The 24,971-nt window shown below is 41.0% G+C and overlaps 1 protein-coding gene across 3 annotated transcripts in view; it reads right to left on the bottom strand.

The window, feature by feature from the left end:
- The window catches only part of fgf11b (fibroblast growth factor 11b), a 65,014-nt gene that overhangs the window by 9,312 nt on the left and 30,731 nt on the right, over positions 1-24,971 (bottom strand). For all 3 annotated transcript variants that reach the window (XM_034226740.1, XM_034226741.1, XM_034226742.1), the window contains exon 3: positions 20,877-20,980. In XM_034226740.1, coding sequence (XP_034082631.1) covers positions 20,877-20,980 — 104 coding nt within the window. The remainder of the gene's footprint in view (positions 1-20,876; positions 20,981-24,971) is intronic.

Raw genomic sequence — 24,971 nt, 5'->3', positions numbered from 1 at the left:
CTGACACTTAATATTTCTATTTTGCCACAATTAAGACATTAATTGACATGTATATAGACTTTTTGCACTATTTTGTATTTTTGTACTTTATTATACATGTTGCATTGTTGGAGGAGCTCAGGTCAGAAGAATTTCATTGGCATTTCTACACTGTAGCTTTGTGCATATGACAATAACACCTTTGAATTTGAAGAGGGAAATATTGTATTTTTTGTGCACTACATTTATCTGACCACATTGGTTACTTTGCATTAATGATGAAACAATTAACACATACATAAGTATTTGGTTATACCTTGAGTAATAAGCCAAGTAGTCTATAAAGTAGGGATGCTCCGATCGCCAATTTTGGGGCCGATCGCCGGAATCAGTATCGGCCGATTCCGATCAAGTGGGCGGGGCCTAAATGGAAGATTTAAACATCACTTTAAATCTTCCATTTAAAGTGATGTTTAAAACTCAGTTAATGGGGCTCATTCACTGGAGCTTCCACAAACAACAATCAACTTAATTATTACATTCAAATGAAGTACATTATTCAAATTTACATTAACTTTGGATAATAACACGGGAGAAATGAGCAGAAGCGCTCTCTTTTCCTGTCTCCCTCTCTCTCTCTCACCCTCTCTCTCCCCTGACAGCCTGTCAGTATCTCATACAGCTCTCTGATCCAGTAATGACTGACCCGACAGTGAAGAATACATATATTAATAACTAGTTTAGCTTGTTCCAGAGGTAGATAAAATAGCTAAGTGTGTTAGGTCTAACTCTTGTGTGTTTCGCTCCGCTCACCGGTCCGTCACAGCGGGCGGAGCTACAAGATTTCTGCTTCACACACACGTTCATACGGCTATTTTATTGTCTTTTTCGGACACCTTAAAATACTGCCAGACCGGTGAAGCCATTTTGGCGAACTTGTTTTGCCGCGCACAGAGAAAAGTGTCATGTATTTTACGTCATGCGATCGGCTCTCGCGATCGGCCTTTATAGAGAGCACCGATCGATCGGTAGAGAGTGAGTATCGGCCGATCTTGATCGGTGACCGATCGATCGGAGCATCCCTACTATAAAGTAATTCAATTAGCTTTACATTTATCAGCTGCGACAAACAAATTGATGCATCAATTCAAATAAAAAATATATGATGCCTTTACTTCTGTACTTTTAGTTAAGATTCATTTTGAATACAGGACATATAGGCCTACTTGTAACCAGTGTTGGGACTAACGCGTTACAAGTAACGCGTTACTGTAACGCCATTATTTTTGGCAGTAACTAGTACTCTAACGCATTACTTTTTAAATTCAGTAACTCAGTTACCGTTACTACATGGTGCGTTACTCCGTTAGTTTTTTTTATATAGTCAACAGCCAGGCGAACAGAGATGAGAACTGTACTTAAGTACAGTACTTGAGTAAATGTACTTTGATACTTCCTGTGTCACATGCGGAGACGGGCTGTGGGCGTGTTTGTGTTGTTTACTAACAAGACTATCATGGCGGCGGCGGAGCTCAAGTCTAGTTTCTCCACCTGGAGATATTCTCACTATTTCACTTTTGTCGAGCACAAAGAAAAGAACGTTTCTGTTAAATGTAAGTTGTGTCCTGGCGGGTCAAAGATCCTATCTACTGCCCAAACCAGTAATTTAAATCTCTTAAAACATCTGCAAAAACAACATGCTGGGACGAAGCTAGTAGCAAAGACCACAGAGACTCAGCCGACGCCACTCCACCTCCACCTAAGCAACAGCGGCTGGATTTTAACCAAGGGACTGCTAGCCAGGGAAAAGTCGATAAAGCCATTGCACGGTATGTTGTAGAACACATGCAGGCTATTGCTACAGTGGAGTCACCCGCTTTCAGGGAGCTAGTTAGCATGATAGCATGTCCGGGCGGCACACGGCATATGGGACGGAACACTTTTTCCAACTACCTGGAGAAAGAATATACAAAAATGGAAAGCCAGCTAATATCGATGCAATCCAGATTGCATATAATGCATGTCAAGTTGATCAACAGATTGTATTATTCTCCAATGCAATAACAGTACTGAAAGGAAGGCTATAAGGGCATTAATGGGAGCCATTTTTTCAAGTAACGAAAACGTTACTTTTCAGTAACTGAGTTACTTTTGACATGAAGTAACTAGTAATGGTAACTAGTTACTGGTTTTCAGTAACTAGCACAACACTACTTGTAACAGAGTATTTCTTCACTGTGGTATTTCTACATCATCTGAATACTTATTCCACCTCTGTTTTTAACTCCTGTTTTCCCACATTGAAAAACAAGCCCCTACTTTTTACTCAACAACCTCTCCCACTACCATCACAATCACGGAGCTATTTTAAGATCCTCTGACAGGTTTGATATCTTCTGCTGTGCTAACACAATGAGGATGGGATCGATAGATGATCTGCTTCATTCATTATTAATCAGGCCAAGGGAGAGAAACAGGAAAGAGAGCAGAAGATCGGAGAGGACAGAGGGGTTGCTGGGTAATAGAGGAGATTAAGAAGAGAGAGACCTGCTCCTTTGAATCTCCCCGGGGACCGGAGCAGAAACGCCGGGGCTGACAAAGGCTTTAGTGGCCAGCCCCTGACCCTCTGACTCTCATGTCCCTCTGGAAGGAGAAGCCATCACTCGCAACAAAATACCCTTCAGCTCAACCTCCGGAATGACTCCACTGATAACCCCTCTCCCAAGTCATCCTATAATTTCCTTATAATTAATTAAATTAACTTTAAATTAGCCTAATGATAGAACCCACATGTTCTGTGTTTCATTCAAGTTGTCTCAAAATACACTGGGATAACAAGATACTGATAAAATGGGCTGAACATAAAAAAAGCCTTTTTAAAATAGGGTTGCATAATATGGAGTTTTTCCATTGATACCAATTATCAATAATCACCTGCTTCTTATGTCCAATGTAGTTAATAAGATAATTTCACCTAATTTCCAAACTATTATTTCATAATCTTTTGTTTATGTAAACTTAACGGTTAGAAAGGCTAAGTTGTAGTGAGCAAATATTCAATATTCTTTAGCTCTGACCAAACCAATTGTTAAAAAACAAAAATAAAGATTTTATAAATGTATTATTGCATTATTATTTACGATTTTCTTCTTCTTCTCTTCTGTTACTCTGTATATTGGTAGATCACAAAACAACTTTGGAAGTGGAAACTGTACTGTATTGTAGTGTGTAACAATTTGGCTTTGGATTCTTGGACCCTCATTTATCAGCCTGAATTTATTATCGATTTAATACATAATATTATACATTTATTATTAAAACCCGGTTTATATCGTGCATCTCTACTTTGAAGTGATTTGTCATCATAATCTGTCATAAGGGCCAATACACCTGTCCCTAAAGGATACAAATATGTTGCTGTAATAATCTCCATCTCTGGAACTCCCCTTGAGGTGACCTCAGCAGAAGTACAGAGACCACCCCGCGTGTACTGACCGCAGAGCGCAGATATCACTCAAAGCACCAGATTTACCTGCGCAAGTGAATCATTGTTGAAAATGTGTTGAGGGCTGCACAATTTTTAAGAGCGACGGGGGAATATTTCCATCTTAATGGTGGGGTGTTCGGACAAGAAATGAAATAAAAACCTCTTTCTTCAGCTGTGAGTCATTGAGAGACTTGGGTCGCTTCCCTTCCACACGTCTCGAGCCAAAAATGAATTTTAAATGAAAGCAGACGAGAAAGGTAATATGTTGCGTCCGTGCTGAGAATCCCCAAGATGGGAAGAACCTTTTTATGATGCAGAGCAGCGTCCTGACACCCCCAACCCCTCCCTCCCTCCCTCCCCGCCCACACACACCACCTCCTCCCTCATCCCCCTCCGTGTCTGATTACATCTATTCTACCTGCTCCAGGAAGCTTAACTCTCCATGCCACCATACACTGGGATTGCACTCCACACCAAACAAGGACAGTGAAGTACTAATAATACACACTCAAAAGGGCAGAGTTCCTTAAATCGTCTTTCCCCACATTTAATCGGGGTTTAACAACAGGAATGAAAGTTATGCCTATAAAGATCCTGGAGTATCTTGTTTACTCTCATCTCATCATGCACACTCAGGCGTGAAATCAGAACTAACGCCTCTGTAAATGTAGCTCTACTTGTGCAATGTTTAAGCATTTCTGACATGCAATTATTTGCAGTCCCTCATTTAGTCAGCAGGGGTCACAGTGTCATGCACGCCTCCTGCATCTTCTGACTGTCCCTTCAGTCCCAGGGTAATCTATATGAGGCTCTAAAATCTGCCCAGCTGCAGTAATCCCACCATTTCCCCATAGTATTCCCTTACTCCTGTAGCTACCCCCCCTCCCATGTCAACACAGAAGCTCATTCACAACAATCCCCTGTTACGTACACATGCATATCATCTGTGTGTGTGTGTGTGTGTGAATTGCAGAAGGCCACCAGCAGGCCTTGTTGTTGATGTTGCTGCCACACCAGACGTAGATGCACAACGCAAAGTTACATAAGTCAATAGGGTGTAGACGTGCTTATCAAGAGGGCTTTACAGGGGATGAGACTTGCAGTTAATACTGTCTCGTGAAAACACATGTACAGTCTGTCTGTTGTGTATTACGATAGCCCCATAGAGGCACACAGGGCAACAGCAGAGTGGATAATAATGTGCAGGCATTCATGCCTCTGCAGTTGACTGACAGCTGAAAGGGCCCTGTCAATATGATGTGGCAATGGAAGAGTGGCAGATGACTTTACCTCTTCGCCCCTCAGTGACAGAGGTGACCTGCCACCTTTATCAGTAAACACCCTTTCTTTTAATTGTCAGAAAAAGATAGGACATATAAAGCGGTGATTGTGTATCAGCATTGTCACCATCACATGGAGTAAAGTACACTGAACATGTGGCATTGTGCTGTGTGATAAAACTGAACATTTCAGAGTGGCCTTTTATTGTGGGCAGCCTAAGGCACACCTGTGCAATAATCATGCTGTCTAATCAGCATCTTGATATGCCACACCTGTGAGGTGGGATGGATTATCTCGGCAAAGGAGAAGTGCTCACTATCACAGATCTTTTCAGATTTGTGAACTATATTTGAGAGAAATGGTTATTTTGTGTATATAGAAAATGTTTTAGATCTTTGAGTTCATCTCATGAAAAATGGAAGCAAAAACAAAAGTGTTGCATTTATATTTTTGTTCAGTGTAAATATTGATACACTTGATTATTGTCGTATCAGTTTTTGTTGTGATTTAGTATATATTCTCAATTCATTCTATACAGTCTGTATTTGCCCGTTTGCAATGAAAGGCTTATATAAATGTTCTGTATTTCACTGTCGCTTACAGCCAAAGTCACGTGCATACTGCAGTTTTGCCTCTGCAAGGGTATGGTGTTTTAAACATGCACATTACCGATCCACACCCCTCACTGATGTGGTGAATAATGTGTGTCACAAGGACTATAGCAGACCCTCATGGACACTCGGATGCAAATAGTATGAAAAGGCCTTTAGCCAAATATAAGTGTCGTCCATGACTTTCTTCCTGCAGTTTACTCGATGGCTTGTCTGTTTTTGATGTGATGATCCAAGAATGTAGCAGGCACAAATGCATCAGTCCGGGGCTTTCGTTTTCTTATTACCCCAAAGACACCTCAACCTCCTAGTAAACAAACTGATGATTCACTGTTCAGCACATCCCCACCCCCTCCCTGTTATACTTGTGAATCTACAGCATAAGTGATCTCTTAAATATTGCCTGAAAAACACAAAATACTTTAAATATCTTGTCTTATTGCTTATAACTAATGCAATTCAAGCTGGTTTTAGCGCCATGACAGCCATGCCAGGCATCACAGCCATGACATTGCTTGAATTTCTTTTCACAGGCTTGTACTTGGCAGAAGACACTGGACTGCCAGCTCTAACAACTGAACTCTCCGTAGGCATGTACGTTTTATTTTATTTGACCAGGATGTGTCATTATCTCAAATGGGAATTCAGCAGGTTTGCACATAAATCAAACTGGTTCAAGCTTGCATATCAAACTGGAAATCAAAACCTGAGATCAACCCACCTATAGTTTACTCATCTTCTATTCTGGTTCACTGATATCTAGGCAAATGATTATTCATTTTGCTCAGATTACGTACAATATACGAGGAAGTATGATCCCACTGATCTGATGCATAAAAGAGTACAACATTTGTATAAACGTAATAGCCAGATTTGAGCCAATGCAAAGCTTTGATAAAGATTGTTCATATCTTGGCAGATCACAAGGATTACATTCTAATATATCCCCGAGACAATTTTTGGAAGGAGAGCTACCGGCACAAGGTTTATCATAAGACAATCAGAAAGAATAGGTTTTGCCTTCCCTAAGTGCTATTAATTGGCCGGCTGGCAAAAAAAGTCTGTCCTTATAATTGCACTTCTGCACTTCATCTCTGCCCTCTCCCTCTGGCCAATTATCCTCTCCCCTACTTTTTCTAATGTCCACATTTGATCCTGTCCTGTGATAAAGAGATGCTATCTCCCTGCTGGTGTTGTCCTGCATCTCAATGCAAGCCTCTCATGAAAAGAATAGAAAGGACGAAGCTTTTCATCTGCGGGTCTCACGCTTTATACATTTCTTTATACCCTACTGTGTCTGCCTGTCTGTCTATCTCACTCTCTATAACACACACACACACACACACACACACACACACACACACACACACACACACACACACACACACACACACACACACACACACACACACACACACACACACACACACACACGCACACACACACACACACACACGCACACACACCCCCTCAGCTCCCCACCCAACCTGCAAAACATCCATACAAAAACAACAAACAAACGTTTATTCACGGAGCATTTGTTCTACTTTCACTTGGATACAAATACAAAAGCTGACTTGAAAGATTTCTCTAATATTTTTGGGCAAAGAACAACTTCAACAAGTCACAGTACAGAGCAAAAATCATGCGGGAAATAGCAGCTTCTATTAAATGATAATACCCAGTAGTTTGTAGGTTCGTAATTCCCATTTACACACACACACACGCACGCACGCACACATCGCAAACAAGGGCAACATAAAACATGCTTTTTTAAAGTGCAAGTCTAAAATAAGTTGTGATGAAAAACAATTTGGTAAAACGTACCTAATCAGACACTTAGGAGACCATCCCCCAGTAAACGTGTCACATTTGAAGAAGCTGGCAAAGCTATCTTTAATCAGAAGTGGATTTAGGTTTTTCATTAAATAAATGTTACACACATTTTAAAGTATGCTGTTGATTCTAGGTAGTTCTCAGACAAATCAATCAATTGTAAAAATCCGTGTCGGCAGGTTAAACAACTGAAATCGTAATCGTTGTTGAGCCTCTATCAAATATGAAATCTATGAAACCAGAGACCTGGCAGCGAGAACTTGACCTGAGAGGCTGTCAAAGTATCAGAGAAATAGGGACTGTAAGAAAGTATTGATACACTTGAGTCTTACAATATTATGTTCTGTGATACTATATTGATTCTGAACATTTTTTATTGATTTTCTATCAATAGTTTACATACAAAGATTGTTGTCAGATTGCACAAAAAGCAGTGTAGGGAGTAGGGACTAAGATCATTTCAAAAGCAGACCCCACTGTAATATGTTGCTTTTAATACTGGTATGTATGTTCTCAATGCTTTGAACATTTACTTGTGATTAGTTTGTAGCGCCCTGCTTTCAAAAATGGTGTCATGTACTGTATGTATTTTTGCCTTACAAAGTATTTCAGAGAATCTTATCTGGGGAATGATTACTAGACTCTATTTTTATATCCGTATCAGCCATTTCCTGTTGTCACCTACAGGTATTGAGGCGGAGATTTATGTGTAAGAAAAGGCAGCAGTTGACTTTGTCTGCTTGTTATTGAGCCTGGCCCTACAATCTGTGTGTGCAAGTGTGCAGGAGAGTGGAATTCAAGGAATAGTTGCGGGTTATCTTATCCACGATAAAACGACATAATTAGCACCGTAATGCAGCAGCAGAAGTATCAGCATATGCAAGAAGATGATCAAATGCGAGGAAGCGAGTAGTCACTCCGGCACTCACCTCGGCTCCTCAGTGAGTGACAGTGATGAACTTATTTATGGGCAATGAAAACATTCTTCCTCTGTGTCACACACTCTCTTGGCAACTTGTAAATGTTAAAGCAAATATGAACATGCTGTTAGAGCACACAGATATGTTTATATGGGCCATATTGTGGCACCTGCACTCCCTCCTACAGCAGCACATTAGCACATCAAATACAATATAGAGAGCGATATGCGGCCATTAAACAAACATGCAGGATATTAAACAGGAAGACAGCTGTTATGCTGAGCAGCACCATAGCATTGATGTAACTGCACTATGTGTGTATTTGTGTGTGTGTGTGTGTGTTAGAGAGAGGAAATTCTCTTGAAGAGTTCATGGGGGGATGCAGTACAGATATTGACTGGTGCTGAGGAAATCCCCTCTCCTCTCTGTTCACAGAGAGCACGGAACTGGAGTGTAATGCATGCTAATCAGGCGCTCTTTTTGAACTACAAACGGGACGATATAGAACTCAATCTTGGAAAAATATAACAAAATAAACTCACAATAAGTTCACTGTAGTTGGTTTTGATTAGCGGGAGTGACTTGAAAAAGCTGTCCAACTCGCTATAATGGTAGAGAAGTAAGGGGAAAAAACACTTACACATTGTTTTTTTACATGAATCTTTCTGCTTAATTCATGCAGGAGCACCTTATAAATGATTTATTTATTTAAGATTGCTTGAAGGATTAGCAATATTTTTTTCTTGACAACATGTAAGGTAATGTGATTCCAGGAATTTCTTTGGCCATTTTAAAGTTCTAGGCATATTATCTCGACAATATCTACATTTTTGGCCAAAGATAATCGTGACAAGACGTTGTGTGTGTGTGTGTGTGTCAGGGTGGGAATTTCACGACGGCCACGACGGCCATGGCCGTCGTTGCCCCGCACTTTGTCCGTGATGCCCTGTGAAAAAAAATGCAATTCACGGCCAAAGTGGCCTTTATGCCCCTGTCAAAAGTTCCAGTGTAAACAATGCTAGTAAAGTCATATTAGTGCGCGCAGTAGGATAGTCCCGTGCCTGTGGATCAGAGCGATTGCTCTGCTGTGATTGTTCCGTCAGACATGCCGTGTAAACAATGCTAGTAAAGTCATATTAGTGCGCGCAGTAGGATAGTCCCGTGCCTGTGGATCAGAGCGATTGCTCTGCTGTGATTGTTCCGTCAGAAATGCCTGTAGGGGCCCGACAGCCTCCTCCTCAGCCGCGGGAGCAAGACAAGCACAGGTAAGCAAGCGGACCAAGCTGTTTTGATATGATTTAACTGAAGTATGTGGTAGTATTTGAAAGGACTTAACATTTACGTGTTTATAGAAAGTACTATTGATAGGTAATTACCATTGTATTAGCCTATTTAAAGTCGACTCGTTACATTTTGTCATGAAAACTAGCGATAGCTAGCTAGTTTGGATAGCGCTAACGTCTTCCCTTCAAGGGGTCTACATCTAGTGTTGCTTCTACAAGCTAGCAGATAGCTGTCACCTTTGAATCTAGTATTTTTCTTGCTAAGCGGTTTTGATATAATACATGACTGACTTATGTGGTTTATGGCTGAACTTAACGTATACGTTTAAGAAACACTATTGCTATTCAGCCATTTGTAAAACGACTGGTGTTGACGTTAGTGCTACACTTTTCAGTCATGTTGATTGACCAGCGTAATTTAACCAAACGGCCTTTGTGCCCTTGAAACAAATGTGACCGGGAAGGCCAAATGGCCTTGCCCCTAAAATGACGAAATTCCAAGGTGTGTGTGTGTGTGTGTGTGTGTGTGTGTGTGTGTGTGTGTGTGTGTGTGTGTGTGTGTGTGTGTGTGTGTGTGTGTGTGTGTGTGTGTGTGTGTGTGTGTGTGTGTGTGTGTGTGTGTGTGTGTGTGTGTGTGTGTGTGTGTGTGTGTGTGTGTGTGTGTGTGTGTGTGTGTGTGTGTGTGTGTGTGTGTGTGTGTGTGTGTGTGTGTGTGTGTGTGTGTGTGTGTGTGTGTGTGTGTGTGTGTGTTCATTGACAATTAGGAATGTCACAGTGAGAAACCTCTCCAATAAACCTGTTAATGAAATCTTGTAATCATTCCCCAGATAAGATTCTCTGAAATACTTTGTAAGGCAAAAATACATACAGTACATGACACCATTTTTGAAAGCAGGGCGCTACAAACTAATCACAAGTAAATGTTCAAAGCATTGAGAACATACATACCAGTATTAAAAGCAACATATTACAGTGGGGTCTGCTTTTGAAATGATCTTAGTCCCTACTCCCTACACTGCTTTTTGTGCAATCTGACAACAATCTTTGTATGTAAACTATTGATAGAAAATCAATAAAAAATGTTCGGAATCAATATAGTATCACAGAACATAATATTGTAAGACTCAAGTGTATCAATACTTTCTTACAGTCCCTATTTCTCTGATACTTTGACAGCCTCTCAGGTCAAGTTCTCGCTGCCAGGTCTCTGGTTTCATAGATTTCATATTTGATAGAGGCTCAACAACGATTACGATTTCAGTTGTTTAACCTGCCGACACGGATTTTTACAATTGATTGATTTGTCTGAGAACTACCTAGAATCAACAGCATACTTTAAAATGTGTGTAACATTTATTTAATGAAAAACCTAAATCCACTTCTGATTAAAGATAGCTTTGCCAGCTTCTTCAAATGTGACACTTCGATGGTCTCCTAAGTGTCTGATTAGGTACGTTTTACCAAATTGTTTTTCATCACAACTTATTTTAGACTTGCACTTTAAAAAAGCATGTTTTATGTTGCCCTTGTGTTTGTGTGTATTTTTCACTTTATCCAAAGCGACTTACAATAAGTACATTCGACCAGGAAGATACAACCTTGAAGAAAACAGAATCATATAAGAACATCAGCCCAGCTAGCGGGGAACGTTCTCACAACTTTGAATAACGTTACCTACAGGTTCTAATAAGGTTTTAAAGAAACGTTTTAATCTGATGTTCAAAGAACCTTTTTAGGATGTTTATTTTTTCAAATAATGTTCCTATAAGGTTTAAGGTTAACTAATACATAACGTTTTAACTGCAACATTCAGAGGATGTTCTGAGGATGTTATTGAGGCCTGAGATGACAAAGTCTTTTTATAAAACGTTCCTTTAATGTGATATGTTAACAAAGGCGGGACGTTTTGCCTGCAACATTCTAAGGATGTGTTTTGGACGTTGTTGGGTAACACATTAAAGATGTTCTTTTATAAAACATTCCCTCAATGTTACATGATAACCAAAGAAGAACATTTTGAAAGCAACATTTGGATAATGTTTTCAGGAGGTTATTCTTTTTTTATAAAATGTTCCTGTGATGCGAAATATTAACACGGTCATAGTCAACGTCAGATTTATTTGTAGTGCGCTTTAAAAAACAAACTTCTTGCATTTGTTTGAAAAGGATGTTTAAAACAAATGTGATGTCACTCACCACATTTTCCTTTAAAAAAAAAAAAAAAACCAAGCACGTAATTCATGATATTGCATGTTTGCGTAGGCATGTCTGAGTTCCCAGCTAGACATTGTTGGTTCTAAAAACATTCTGAGAATGTTACCATTCATTGTTCTAGGAATGGTTTCATCGAGAAATTTAATTTTGGTTCCTAAAATGTACTTCTGAAAGGTAGGATAACGTTCTCTAAAAACATTCTTAAAATGTTTGGTGATAACATTGTTCGAACATTATACCCCAAGTGTTTTTGTTGTTTATGCACATATCTCTATGGTCATATGGATCGAATAACACTTAGAAAACCAAAGACAGACCGACTATCACTGCCTGTCCCTGAAACCCCTGTTAGTGTTTGTTTCTACTGTGTGTCTCTCTCTCTCCCCCCTCCTGCCTGCTGGTCTGCTCGACACGGCTGGGAGCAATCTCCAATCAACCACACCTGCAACCTGCTCATCAGCCACACTATGAAAGCCTGCAGCCTGCACTCATTCACTGCCGGATTGTTGCCGTGAACGGATTGTTGCGTGCCGCTCTAGCTTTTTGCCAGCAGATCTATTGACAACTTTGCCTGCTTTTGCCTCACACTCATTTTTGTGTCTCTCCCAGGAGGAATCCAAGGCCTTCCACACAATCAAGACCAGCCAGGTCTCTCCACCCTGGAACAACTGTTTCCCACTGCCGCCATAACCAACCTCCACTCCCAGCTCCCCTTTTCTAATAAACAAATGTTACGCTCACCAGCTGATTCCGGGTCATCCTTTTACATGTGTTAATAGTCAAATTCCAATAGTTAAGTAAACTATCATAATCATCCTAATGACCACAGTGGTCAGTCCACTTACCCAGGAATTTTGAGTTGAACAATTACAGGAATATTATGTCTTTATGTTCTAATAATGTAAACATATTTTAGTAAATTGTTACCACAGAACATTTGCATAATGTTTTAAACATAAAGCATGTTATCCTTCTCTAAAATAATAATATTCTGGCAACATGAACAAATCTAACTTGCAGGTGAAAACATTGTAAGAACAGTAGGGCATAATGTTCTAACAATGTTATCAAAAACATTTAAAGAATGTGTTTAGAGAACGTGCCTTTCAGAAGAACATTCTGGGAACCAAAATAAAAGCTTCTGCTGAAAACGTTTTAAGAATAATGGGGCATAATGTTCTAACAATGTTATCACCAAACATTTTAGGAAGGTTATCACCAAATATTTTAAGAATGTTTTTAGAGAACGTTATCCTACCTTTCAGAAGAACGTTCTAGTAACCAAAAGAAAACTTCCCGCTGAAAACATTCCAAGAACAATGAATGTAACTCTCAGAATGTTTTTAGAACCAAACATTTCTAGCTGGGAGGTTTCATAGAGCTAACACATTTCAAGTGCTACTCAACTGGCTATATATAAGCCAGTCCTTTGTTAGTATATAAGTGCTCTGTTAGCAGTTCTTTGTTAGTAATTATATCGCTCGAAGTGGAGTCGAAAGAGATGAGTTTTCAGTCTGCGCCGGAAGATGTGCAAGCTATCTGCTGTCCTGATGTCAATGGGGAGCTCATTCTACCATCTTGGAGCCAGGATAGCAAACCCACGTGTTTTTGCTGATGGGAACTTGGGTCCCCCTCGCAGCGAGGGTGCAGCGAGCTGTTTGGCTGATGCAGAGCGTAGTGCACGTGCTGGGGTGTACAGATTAACCATGTCCTGGATGTAGGAAGGGGTAGATCCATTCGCAGCATGGTACGCAAGTACCATTGTTTTGAAGTGGATTCTAGCAGTTACCGGAAGCCAGTGGAGGGAGCGGAGGAGCGGTGTGGTGTGGGAACATTTAGGAAGGTTGAAGACCAGACGAGCCGCTGCATTCTGGATGAGCTGCAGAGGTCGGATGGCACATGCAGGTAGACCAGCCAGGAGGGAGTTGCAGTAGTCTAGGCGTGAGATGACGAGAGCCTGGACCAGAACCTGAGTCGCTTTCTGAGTCAGCTGGGGACGTATCTTCCTGATGTTGTAAAGCGTGTATCTGCAGCAGCGGGTTGTAGCAGCGATGTTTGCAGTGAAGGACAGGTTGTTATCTAGGGTCACACCCAGATTCCTTGCAGTCTGAGTCGGGGAAACAACTGAGGTGACGATGTTGATTGTTCGGTCAAGAGTGGGACAATCTTTTCCCGGAAGGAAAAGCAGTTCAGTCTTGTCAAGGTTGAGCTTGAGGTGATGAGCAGACATCTACTGAGAGATGTCAGCTAGACAAGCAGAGATGCGTGCGACGACCTGGGTCTCTGAGCGGGGAAAGGACAGAATTAGTTGGGTGTCATCTTCGTGTTGCCTTCGTGTGTGGTTTGGGTGCCATTGTGTGGCTTTCTGTAGGCATCGTACTTGCTTCGGCTGTTGCTTGGCTGTTGACCAAGTTCGAGGCCATCTTCGTGCGAAATTCACAATTCCATATTCGTATGTCCATCTGGTGTCAATTTTGGGACAGTGTGATGCCAGCCTTAGATTCATGTTCATATCCAGGGGCTGAGTGATTAGATATACATGTATACTGGTAAACAAGCAAACGGGATTTCGAAATGAGCATGACATGTCCCCCCTGTCCCCCAGTGGAAATTACGCCATGCGTGTGTGTGCGTCAAGTGCAATAAATATATATGCAAGTTGCAACACACAGAGTAAAACTCTGCCCCTTATGTGCAGTATAGGCTGGCATTATAGGCTGTTCAATGGGGCTGATGTGTTGTGTAGATTCTGCCAGAAGGAAAATCAGCGGGGAGGTGCCACCATGGATGTATGGGTGGCACATTGCTTTTCTTCCCGACTGCAACGCTGGTCCCGCAAATCAAGCAAGAACGTGATTGGTCGATATTCATTGTGGGGGTGGGGGGAGGAGGGGTGTTAGATAGATATAGAGTTGTAGTAAGTAGATAGAGTTCGCTATGATTGAGGTTTCGTTTATGCATAGGGTAGATTCTTTTAATTACATTTCCTTTTTTGTTTTGTATATTTTATACATTTTGGATTTGCTTGGCGAGCTATTTTTAGAACATGCCCCGCGGGCGACTCACGTTGCCCCTGCGGGCGACTAAGTGCCCGCGGGCACCGTGTTGGCTACCCCTGTGCTAAGGGAATGTTAAAAGCTCTGTCCAAGGTGCTGATCAGCCTGTCAAAGGGACTGAATACACAGCACACTGGGGCTGCAGTCTTTTTTTTCCTAGAAAGCATCCTAACCATAATGACCCAGAAATATCTAAGTGACATGAATAAGGGATGTTCGAATTCTCAAAATACTAAGGAAAGGTGCTTCAATTATACCGTTTTTATCACTTCTAGCATATGGTACAGTGGTCCATCCTTTTCCAAAAGAAAGTAGATCATTATTTCCCACAATTCATTGTGGCAGCAACACCTTGCGGGCGTAAATTACATACACCATTGCTGTTTAATTGTACCCTATGAATACATTAAAACATAATCTTAGGAGGTGTTATTGCAGTTGGACAGGAATCCTCACTTTACATGTACAGTATGTTAGTCACTTTACACTTAATTTCTGAGTGTTATAAAACTTTAAAAAAACTACAACTGTCCGTCAACTGTCCGCCAAGAGATTTACATTTAATTTTCTTAAGTCCTGATAAATTCTCCTTTACATCTTTTATTTGACATGACGTTTTCGACTGCAGTTTGGGACTAGCACTATCCTGTAAGTACATGAATGTATGTAATATTAAAGTTTGCAGCTTAATCCAGACCTGATTTCTAAAAAGAGGGTGCCTGTTGCTACTATAGCAGCCTTTCTCTCGATTGTAAGGTAAATATTGTGTAAGTAAATACTTAAAACATACATTTGTTGTTCACCGATACTCTGTGACACAGAATTGAAATTATATACTTAAGAGCTAGTATAAGTGCTTTACAGCATTGACTTAATTAGACACAACATGTTTTATACTGTAACTCTGTCACGGGTGTTGCACTTTGATGTTATCTCTCTTTTTACCCTCCTGCTGCTCACACATTTGTGTTTCCTGGTCACTGGAACAGGGGAATTGTATGTTAATGTTTCAAATAAATCAGACAGTTAGATTCTTTTTACAGCCAACTGATTGCATGTGTCTCTTTTCTCTGCAATCTCAGAGACTCATTTTACGAGAGATTCAGAGTCCAAGTGCAAGTTGAGAACACTTATCCTGTCAACATGCCAGTCTTAAAAACACCTGTCACATAATTGAGGTGTATAATATGTATTAAAAGTAGGGATGTCACCATACCAGAAAATTGGTGAGCAATACAAATACCAGTGAAATAAAAATTCGGGAAGCAGGTTCAGTACCACAGTAGGCAGACAAGACAATAAATCCCACGTTCTTTAACATAAATCCTATGTTATGTTTGGATACTGTTTTTTTTAGGGGGTTTAAAAGGCATAATTCCTCCTCCAGTATCTATTGTTTTTTGCTGTGATGAATTTTTTTCAAACTGTTAATGGTAGGGTAGGTAAGAATGGAGAAACCAGCTCGAGTAAGCTATAATTTGAAAGTACACAACCGAAAAAAATCTGCTCCTTCCTTCAGACTTCCTTACAGAGCCCCTCCTCCAACACACACGAACGCCAGTGGCGGCCGGCCCATAGGGGCGCCGCCCCACCTCTTCCCACATACAAAAAAAAATATTAAAAAAAATATTAAATTTAAAAAAGAAATATTTAAAAAAAAAAAAGATTTTAAATATATATATTTTTATTTTTAATGAACAAGGTAAATATCATACAATTGATATCAGTAAAATGTATAATCTACAATAAAATCTCGTTTAAAAATGTGTTACGATGTCTAAAGTTACTGATAAGTCACATGTTTCCTGCCTGGCCTTGCCCGTGGCATTAGTTTATCATTACCGGGCGGAGCCCCCAAGCCAAACAGCAGCAACCAGCACGTTGCAAAAGTCTCAATAGTAAACTGTGCCGCCGAAAAATAATTTCAGTCAATCAGCGCCGTCAAATATTTTGGTCACGAGGGCGCTCACGTTGGCGCCCACGTTGCTTACGTGCGTTGACGCGAGTTGTTTTTTAGACTCGTGAGTGACCAAGGTGTTGGATGAGTTGGATGAGAATGGCTTCGTGTGCAGGTGGAGTCGCCGGACCTCGGTCCCCGCCCAATTCCGTTCAAGAGCTAATCTCCAATCCTTTCGAAAGGAGAAGTTTGGGAGATAAACTGTTGCTTAAAGACCTTGGACCGGACCAACCCGATTTGTATATATCGCAGCAAGCTCGTGAAAAAGACAAAACGTATCAACGAGGCTTCTCACGTAGCTGGTACACCAGAAAGGCATGGCTAGCTGGATGCAAACAGGTAAATGCTGTCTTTTGTTTCCCATGCTTGCTCTTCAAACAGCCGGGGACAGATACGATCTGTTCAGAAACTAGACAAAAGTTAAACAAGTACAAACCACAGACTGTCTGTGTCATGGAGAATACAGTTGCTGGTTTATTTATGTCTGTATAGGCCGTTGTTGTGAGTGTGGACGGTCGGAGCATATATAACGTTAGCTTAGCCAAGCTCCATTCAGAAAACAAGCATTCTAAAAGGTTTTTCGCCTGCCGTCTGTCTTCAGACTTGTCAAAGCATTAATTCATGGTTTTTACTAACCGGTATCAGTATGTTGTTACGTCGGCATCATTTAGAAACGTGTATTACAATTTAATCACGGTAAAATATGTTCATTTTGTTGTAGTTGTAGCTCCCGAGCGCGTCTTGTTTGAATGATGCGAGTAAACACAGCTGGCAGCCACGGTGAAACTCGAGCGACTAGAGCGATGCGATAGGAGCGTTTAGAGCGAAGCGAATATTCGCATCGCGTCCGGTCTGAACCATACAGTCTATGGTCTGAACGCAGCATTAAAGCGAGCTCCGCGCTGCACTGGAAATGCGCCATTACATCACCAGAATTCCTAATTTAAGGGGTCATTTCTCCCCAAACATTTTTTTTTACTCACTATATCAACAGCCCCACCAAAAATATTTTCCACCAGCCGCCACTGACGAACGCGCACATGGCCAATGAGGGCACAAGATAAGTTTGTACGCGAGATTTACAGCGCCACGGCTTCCACAGATGAAATATTTGTATTTATTTATTGTCAAAGCATTTAATGTATTCATTGCTATCGGGATGTTAAGAGCATTCCATGGAATATAACAAAACGTTTCTGAAGTGAATTACCTACCCTACCTTTAACTTAGATTAAATATGAAAACATTATGGTAACGTCGTTATACTTTACCTTTGCCCAGTACACATTTTTATTGAGTAAAGCCTAAATACGCCTTAATACAACTCAATAGCAGCTTTGATATTGAGCTAATAGCTAACTTTAACTAGCTCTCCTGCTGATTTCAACATGGATTTGTTGTTTACACTGTAACATTAACATGGGCAGAAGGGCTGCATATCCTGGACATGTGATAGTTAGCTTAATAAAGTTTGTAATGTGAGTGAGGAGGGGTGATTTGTTGAATTAAAGAGGAAGGGGCACCAGCAGACAGCTGTTAGCAATAGAGGAAGCTAAGGAGGAGCGTGTGTGCTTTATGAACCGATAAGCAGAATTACAATTTATTGTATATTTTCAACACGTAAACAAGGCTTAGTCCTGAACCCCCCACAGTACTTATGGTACCAAACAGGCACTGTCACATTTTCAGCATCTCGGCTTTGACTTGTACCAAAGTATTAGTTCTTGTGACATCCCTAATTAAAAGTGAGCGAGATGTTGAAAAAGCTGTGAATGTTTACATGTTTGGGTATTCAAATGAACTGACAACAGCATGACATGCATACTTGCTACGTCCCCACCTGCCCTGAACCGGATACCTGCCAACAGTTCCTCCACTCAACATACACCTGATTCCCCATTTGTACACCCACTCTCCAATCCTCCCTCCATGTCTTTCCAAAACGAATTGGAATAGTCGTTCAGGTTGTCAGCCTTGTTCCCTCCTATGTCTCACCTGCCTCTCTCAAACACTCATGTACACTCACACACAGCGACATGTACAGCACATACAGTGGGGCAAAAAAGTATTTAGTCAGCCACCAATTGTGCAAGTTCTCCCACTTAAAAAGATGAGAGAGGCCTGTAATTTTCATCCTAGGTACACTTCAACTATGAGAGACAGAATGGGGGGAAATAATCCAGGAAATCACATTGTAGGATTTTTAATGAATTAATTGGTAAATTCCTCGGTAAAATAAGTATTTGGTCACCTACAAACAAACAAGATTTCTGGCTCTCACAGACCTGTAACTTCTTCTTTAAGAGCCTCCTCTGTCCTCCACTTGTTAACTGTATTAATGGCACCTGTTTGAACTCGTTATCAGTATAAAAGACACCTGTCCACAACCTCAAACAGTCACACTCCAAACTCCACTATGGCCAAGACCAAAGAGCTGTCAAAGGACACCAGAAACAAAATTGTAGATCTGCACTAGGCTGGGAAGACTGAATCTGCAATTGGTAAGCAGCTTGGTGTGAAGAAATCAACTGTGGGAGCAATTATTAGAAAATGGAAGACATACAAGACCACTGATAATCTCCCTCGATCTGGGGCTCCACGCAAGATCTCACCCCGTGGGGTCAAAATGATCACAAGAACGGTGAGCAAAAATCCCAGAACCACACGGGGGGACCTAGTCAATGACCTGCAGAGAGCTGGGACCAAAGTAACAAAGGCTACCATCAGTAACACACTACGCCGCCAAGGACTCAAATCCTGCAGTGCCAGACGTGTCCCCCTGCTTAAGCCAGTACATGTCCAGGCCCGTCTGAAGTTTGCTAGAGAGCATTTAGATGATCCAGAAGAGGATTGGGAGAATGTCATATGGTCAGATGAAACCAAAATAGAACTTTTTGGTAAAAACTCAACTACAGTAGACGTGTTTGGAGGAGAAAAAATGCTGAGTTGCATCCAAAGAACACCATACCTACTGTGAAACATGGGGGTGGAAACATCATGCTTTGGGGCTGTTTTTCTGCAAAGGGACCAGGACGACTGATCCGTGTAAAGAAAAGAATGAATGGAGCCATGTATCGTGAGATTTTGAGTGACAACCTCCTTCCATCAGCAAGGGCATTGAAGATGAAACGTGGCTGGGTCTTTCAGCATGACAATGATCCCAAACACACCGCCCGGGCAACGAAGGAGAGGCTTCGTAAGAAGCATGTCAAGGTCCTGGAGTGGCCTAGCCAGTCTCCAGATCTCAACCCCATGGAAAATCTTTGGAGGGAGTTGAAAGTCCGTGTTGCCCAGCGACAGCCCCAAAACATCACTGCTCTAGAGGAGATCTGCATCGAGGAATGGGCCAAAATACCAGCAACAGTGTGTGAAAACCTTGTGAAGACTTACAGAAAACGTTTGACTTCTGTCATTGCCAACAAAGGGGACAACAAAGTATTGAGATGAACTTTTGTTATTGACCAAATACTTATTTTCCACCATCAATAAATTCTTTAAAAATCAGACAATGTGATTTTCTGATCCTTTGTTTCAAAACTAAGTTACGTCACTGATGATTTTATTAAGAGATTGGCATTAGAATCACCCTTTGATCGAATCAGAATTTCTAAGAATCTGAATTCCTTAATGTGTCCCGCAACTGGGAAATGTACAGTATTATAACAGCAAGAGTATAGTGCAGATACATTTAAAAGAGTAGACTTGGTACAGGTTATTATTAATAATAAAAAAAGTGAAAACAACAAAAGAAAAACAGATAAGAACACAATGGTAAAAAAAAAACTAAGAAGCAGTATATTTAAAAATAAATTAGCATAAAATAATATAGAAGTAGCAGCACTGTTTACATAGCTGGCAATTGGGGGTCACCCAACACTGTCTTATAAGCAATCCTCATCATCCATATTATCCTGAAATAGGAAAGCCACTAGTGAAGTCCACCTGACAGACAGCTAAACCCTGACATCCAAAATGACAGGAGATGATAAAGCAGTAATTGGTATGTCCCCTTGAGAATTCCATGTCAGTGTACAGGTTATAGCTTTTTCGTTGTGAATATATCCGGCCTATAGTAAGTAAGACATGACACATATATCCCAACCTGACATTACAAGCCGAACCCAGACCGCTTATAATTGGGTTTTCCCTGGGATTTAGTGTCACAACAAAACATTTTTATATTACGGGGCTTGGGATCAAATATAAATAGTTTCTTCTATGTACCTGCGACAGATCTGTAGGGCATACTTACCGAGGTATAGACGTATCCTTCACTATTCATGGCCAGGTATAATCCCGTTTTTGCCCCCTGGATTGCCACAATCCGCAGTCCCACCGGAATTAAGTTGAACTGTGCTGAATCGGGGAATAAAATAGGAGAGAGATAGGGCACGACAAAGAGGGAGAGGGAAAAAATGAGAAAGTCAGAGAAGATTGTGATATCAAAGTCTGCTTTTTTGTCTTTATTGTATTAGGCTGAATGGCCGCACCGTCACTGCTGCATGCTATATCTCTCTTAAGCTTAAATGCTGTGACTGCTCAGAATGTATGTTTATTCAAACAACAATATATCACCTTCACTATGCTTTACACTGTCTAAACCTTTTATTATAGTGACAATGGGATATTTAGATACAGTATCTTTATTGTGAACATATTACCAATAAAATAGTTAATCCATCAAGAAATAACGTTGTAGAATACATTTTACATTTAAAAAAAAATGTCTTATTCCAACTACAATGTGAAAAAGGGCCTGTGTCTGAGTCTGGAAGGTCAAACAGCTTAAAAAACCCAAATAAATGATACTACGGAAGGAACACTGCACAGTTTGTGGTCTGAAGCCCACAATTAGATTGCTAAAGGTCAGGGAGAACATTCACATCATCTCAACGGTGGCAGTATGTCACTTAGTAGCACTTTAAAGTCAGACAGCGGATTTTTGTGGTTTATGGACTTCAAATACAGTAGCAGATCCACTGATCCACTCAGTATATGGGATTTCAAAAGGAGCATGAATGGCTTTTATCCTTAAAAGCACATATGCGCAAGGACGCATTCAATTACCAAAGTTTTGCAGTTTGACAAGATGTTCCTTCCTATTATAAGACAACAATAACAATACACATTGAGATCATTTTGACATGAGCTCACAAAATCCAAACTTGTGCCATGACTACTCTGCCACAGAGGCTTTTAGCACAGCAGCCATTTTTGGGATTGTTCTCCCAATATGAGCTGTTCCATAGAACATAGAAGACAATAAATACACCTGCACGTAATACATGCATCAATACAAAAATAATCTCGTTTTAACCTTCAAAACACGACCACGAGCAAAGACATGAAGGCTATACACACACACACACACACACACACACACACACACACACACACACACACACACACACACACACACACACACACACACACACACACACACACACACACAGGGTTCCCACGGTACCTGGAAAACATGGAATTCTTTTTTTCATTTTCCAGGTATGGAGAAGTCATGGAAACTGAGCAAAAGTGAACACTTACATGGAAATAGAAACAGTTGTCCTGGAAATTTGTATTGGATGTGGTGTAAAATAGTAATAAAATGAAACTATTGAGCACAGAATTAAGATGAGTTTATAAAAACCATTTACATGTAAACAGCTTTTACTGTAGATAGAAATGGATGATCCCATGTTGTAGAGCATGCTCTTGGCATCCTATATGGTATATTGGATGTTGGAATTTGATGCAGGCAACTTGGTGATATGGACTTTAAAAGTAAAGTTTCGGATTGGTGGACTTCAGGAATAATAACGTTACTCGCGATCTCAATAGAAGGGTCAAATACATGTATTTCCCAGCCAACACGGGAGCCTTGACATCTACAGTGAAACTTCTTATGCAAGTTTATCCTCAAATGTAAGTAGCTGTGTTTTAACTGTGGTAAACTTGGGTTTATCAACGTTAGTTAGTAAGCAGTGCAATCTTGCTAACTAGCTAGCAGTTTGAGTTTGTTTTGAATTTGGATTTGTTAATGATGGTTAGCAAGCACATGGAGTGCAATCTTGCAAGCCAACATTCAGTTTGCTAACTAACTAGCTAGTGTAGTGTTGGCCAGTGTTGCCAACTCCATAGTAAGGAAAGTAGCTATTGGCTGTCCGAAAAGTCGCCAGAAGTCGCTAAATGACGTCATCGCCTAATTTGCATATCATGTAATGGCGGCTGTAGGAGAAAGCATGGTAGAGGGGAGTACAAAAAACGTTCCCAACCCTTCAAGGATCAAAACTTGAAACCACCGGAGTTAAATCCAGACGACAGTAGATCAGAAATGTCTCTATTCTGCAAGGTAAAATTACTTTGTTGCTTCCCCGTCTTAAGCAGAACATAACTTTATTATAGTGTGAAAGTGAGTGAAGAAACATTTACATTTAAATCCCGCTCAAAACCAGGACGGCTTGGCAGTTGGCGCATGCGCAATTCATTTGCAGTCTCGACGCGGGGGAGTGTGGTTGTCTCCTCTCTGCTCTGACTGCGGCCAGGCAACTGTCAGTCTGAGAGCCTGTGAGTACTATGGGAGGGAGGCGGGGCTCACGGCAGCACCCGCGGCTCGTTAACTGCAGAACAATATGTGAGTCTCCAAACACCAGAAAAGTCCCTAATAACACCATTATAAATCGTTAGATTAGTCGTTAGTCGCTTTTGACACAAATAAGTAGCCGGAGGGTTTGGAAAGCCGCCAAATTTAACGAGAAAATCGCCAAGTTGGCAACACTGGTGTTGGCTAGCTTGCATTGCTAGCTAACTACCAATACATTTTCACATTAGGCTGTGACATTACTTATATACTAGTTGACATGAATAGTCTAGTCTTGATACATTTTGTAACATTCATTCTTATATCTACTTTTAGCTATTTTGTGATTTTTCGTTTTTTTCTTTAAAAAAATTATACTACTAAATAGGAACATTTGGGGTGAGACATTTTTGAAAAATCATTGATCATGCCTAGACTGATACTATACATACTGTTAAGCTAAGCTTACTAGTGGGGTTGCTGTACTGAGGAACCACAGGGGAACCAGCCTTATGTTTTCCCTTTTAGGTTCATTAGTTTGATTTACAAAAGATTTTACAGAGTAAGAGTAGGCATACTACTAGACTCATAATCTCAAATGTGTGATGCATTACAGGAGTGAGTGACAATGACACGCGGCAGATTCAAGTCACATTGGAAAGATGACTCTCAATACAAGGACTGGATTGGCGAGGTACCAGGCGATGTCCACAAGGCTTATTGCAAGTTTTGCCGCAAGTCATTGACATCAGCAATATGGGGGTCGCTTCCCTCAAGAGCCATTCAAAAGGACAAACCCACACCAAGTTAGCTGGACAGCTAAATAATGAAAGAAGAATGACAGATTTCTTGACTACAAAAACAGGAGAGGGAAGAAGCGGCCCAACAAGCCAGGATATCGAAAGTGACAGTCAGGTGCCCAGTACCAGCAGTGAACAGCCTACGGAAAAAGGCTCTGGAGCTCAGGGGAAAACATTTTTTTCAAGCCAAGCAGTATTTGAAGCAGATATTCGCTGGGTCATGAAGATGGTCAGGTCACACTTCTCGTTCAACTCCAACTCTGACATTTCAAACACTTTTGCTCAGATGTTCCCAGACAGCGAAATTGCCAAACCATTTACATGTGGCGCAACAAAATCAGCTTACCTTATATGTTTTGGCTTGTATCCTCATTTTAAAGAGCAGCTGATCAAAGACGTAAGAAAAGCAAAGTGTCATGTAGTGTCTTTTGACGAATGCCTTAACAAAGTCACACAAACAGAACAGATGGATATCATTCTGCGCTAAAGTAAAGGAAAGTAGCTGTGCGTTACTTCACTTCAGAGTTCCTAGGACACACTCAGGCAGAGAAGCTCTTGGAGAGTATCAACAGATCCCTGTCACCTCTGGACCCCAAGAAGCTCCTGCAAATATCAATGGACGGCCCTACAGTGAATTGGAAGTTTTTAAGAATATTCCAAGAGGACAAGAGCAAAGAGGACCCAGATGCACCAAAGCTCATCAACCTGGGAAGTTGTGGTCTGCATGTTGTGCATGGAAGTTTCCAGACCGGAGAGAGGGAAACAGGTTGGAAAATCGGAGAAGCGCTGAGAGCGCTTTGGCAGGTGTTCCATGACTTGCCAGCAAGGCGAGAGGATTTCAGTGAGCTGACTAAAACGGCAAGAATTCCTCTGAAGTTCTGTGCCACTCGATGGGTTGAAGACTTGCAAGTTGCTGAGCGGGCAATCGAAGTGTGGCCAGCTGTGATGGCGTACATCCACAGCCACAAGA

The sequence above is a fragment of the Gymnodraco acuticeps genome, unplaced genomic scaffold, assembly GCF_902827175.1.
Source record: "Gymnodraco acuticeps unplaced genomic scaffold, fGymAcu1.1, whole genome shotgun sequence".
Taxonomy (NCBI): Eukaryota; Metazoa; Chordata; class Actinopteri; order Perciformes; family Bathydraconidae; genus Gymnodraco; species Gymnodraco acuticeps.
This window is presented reverse-complemented; position numbering and strand designations above follow the sequence as displayed.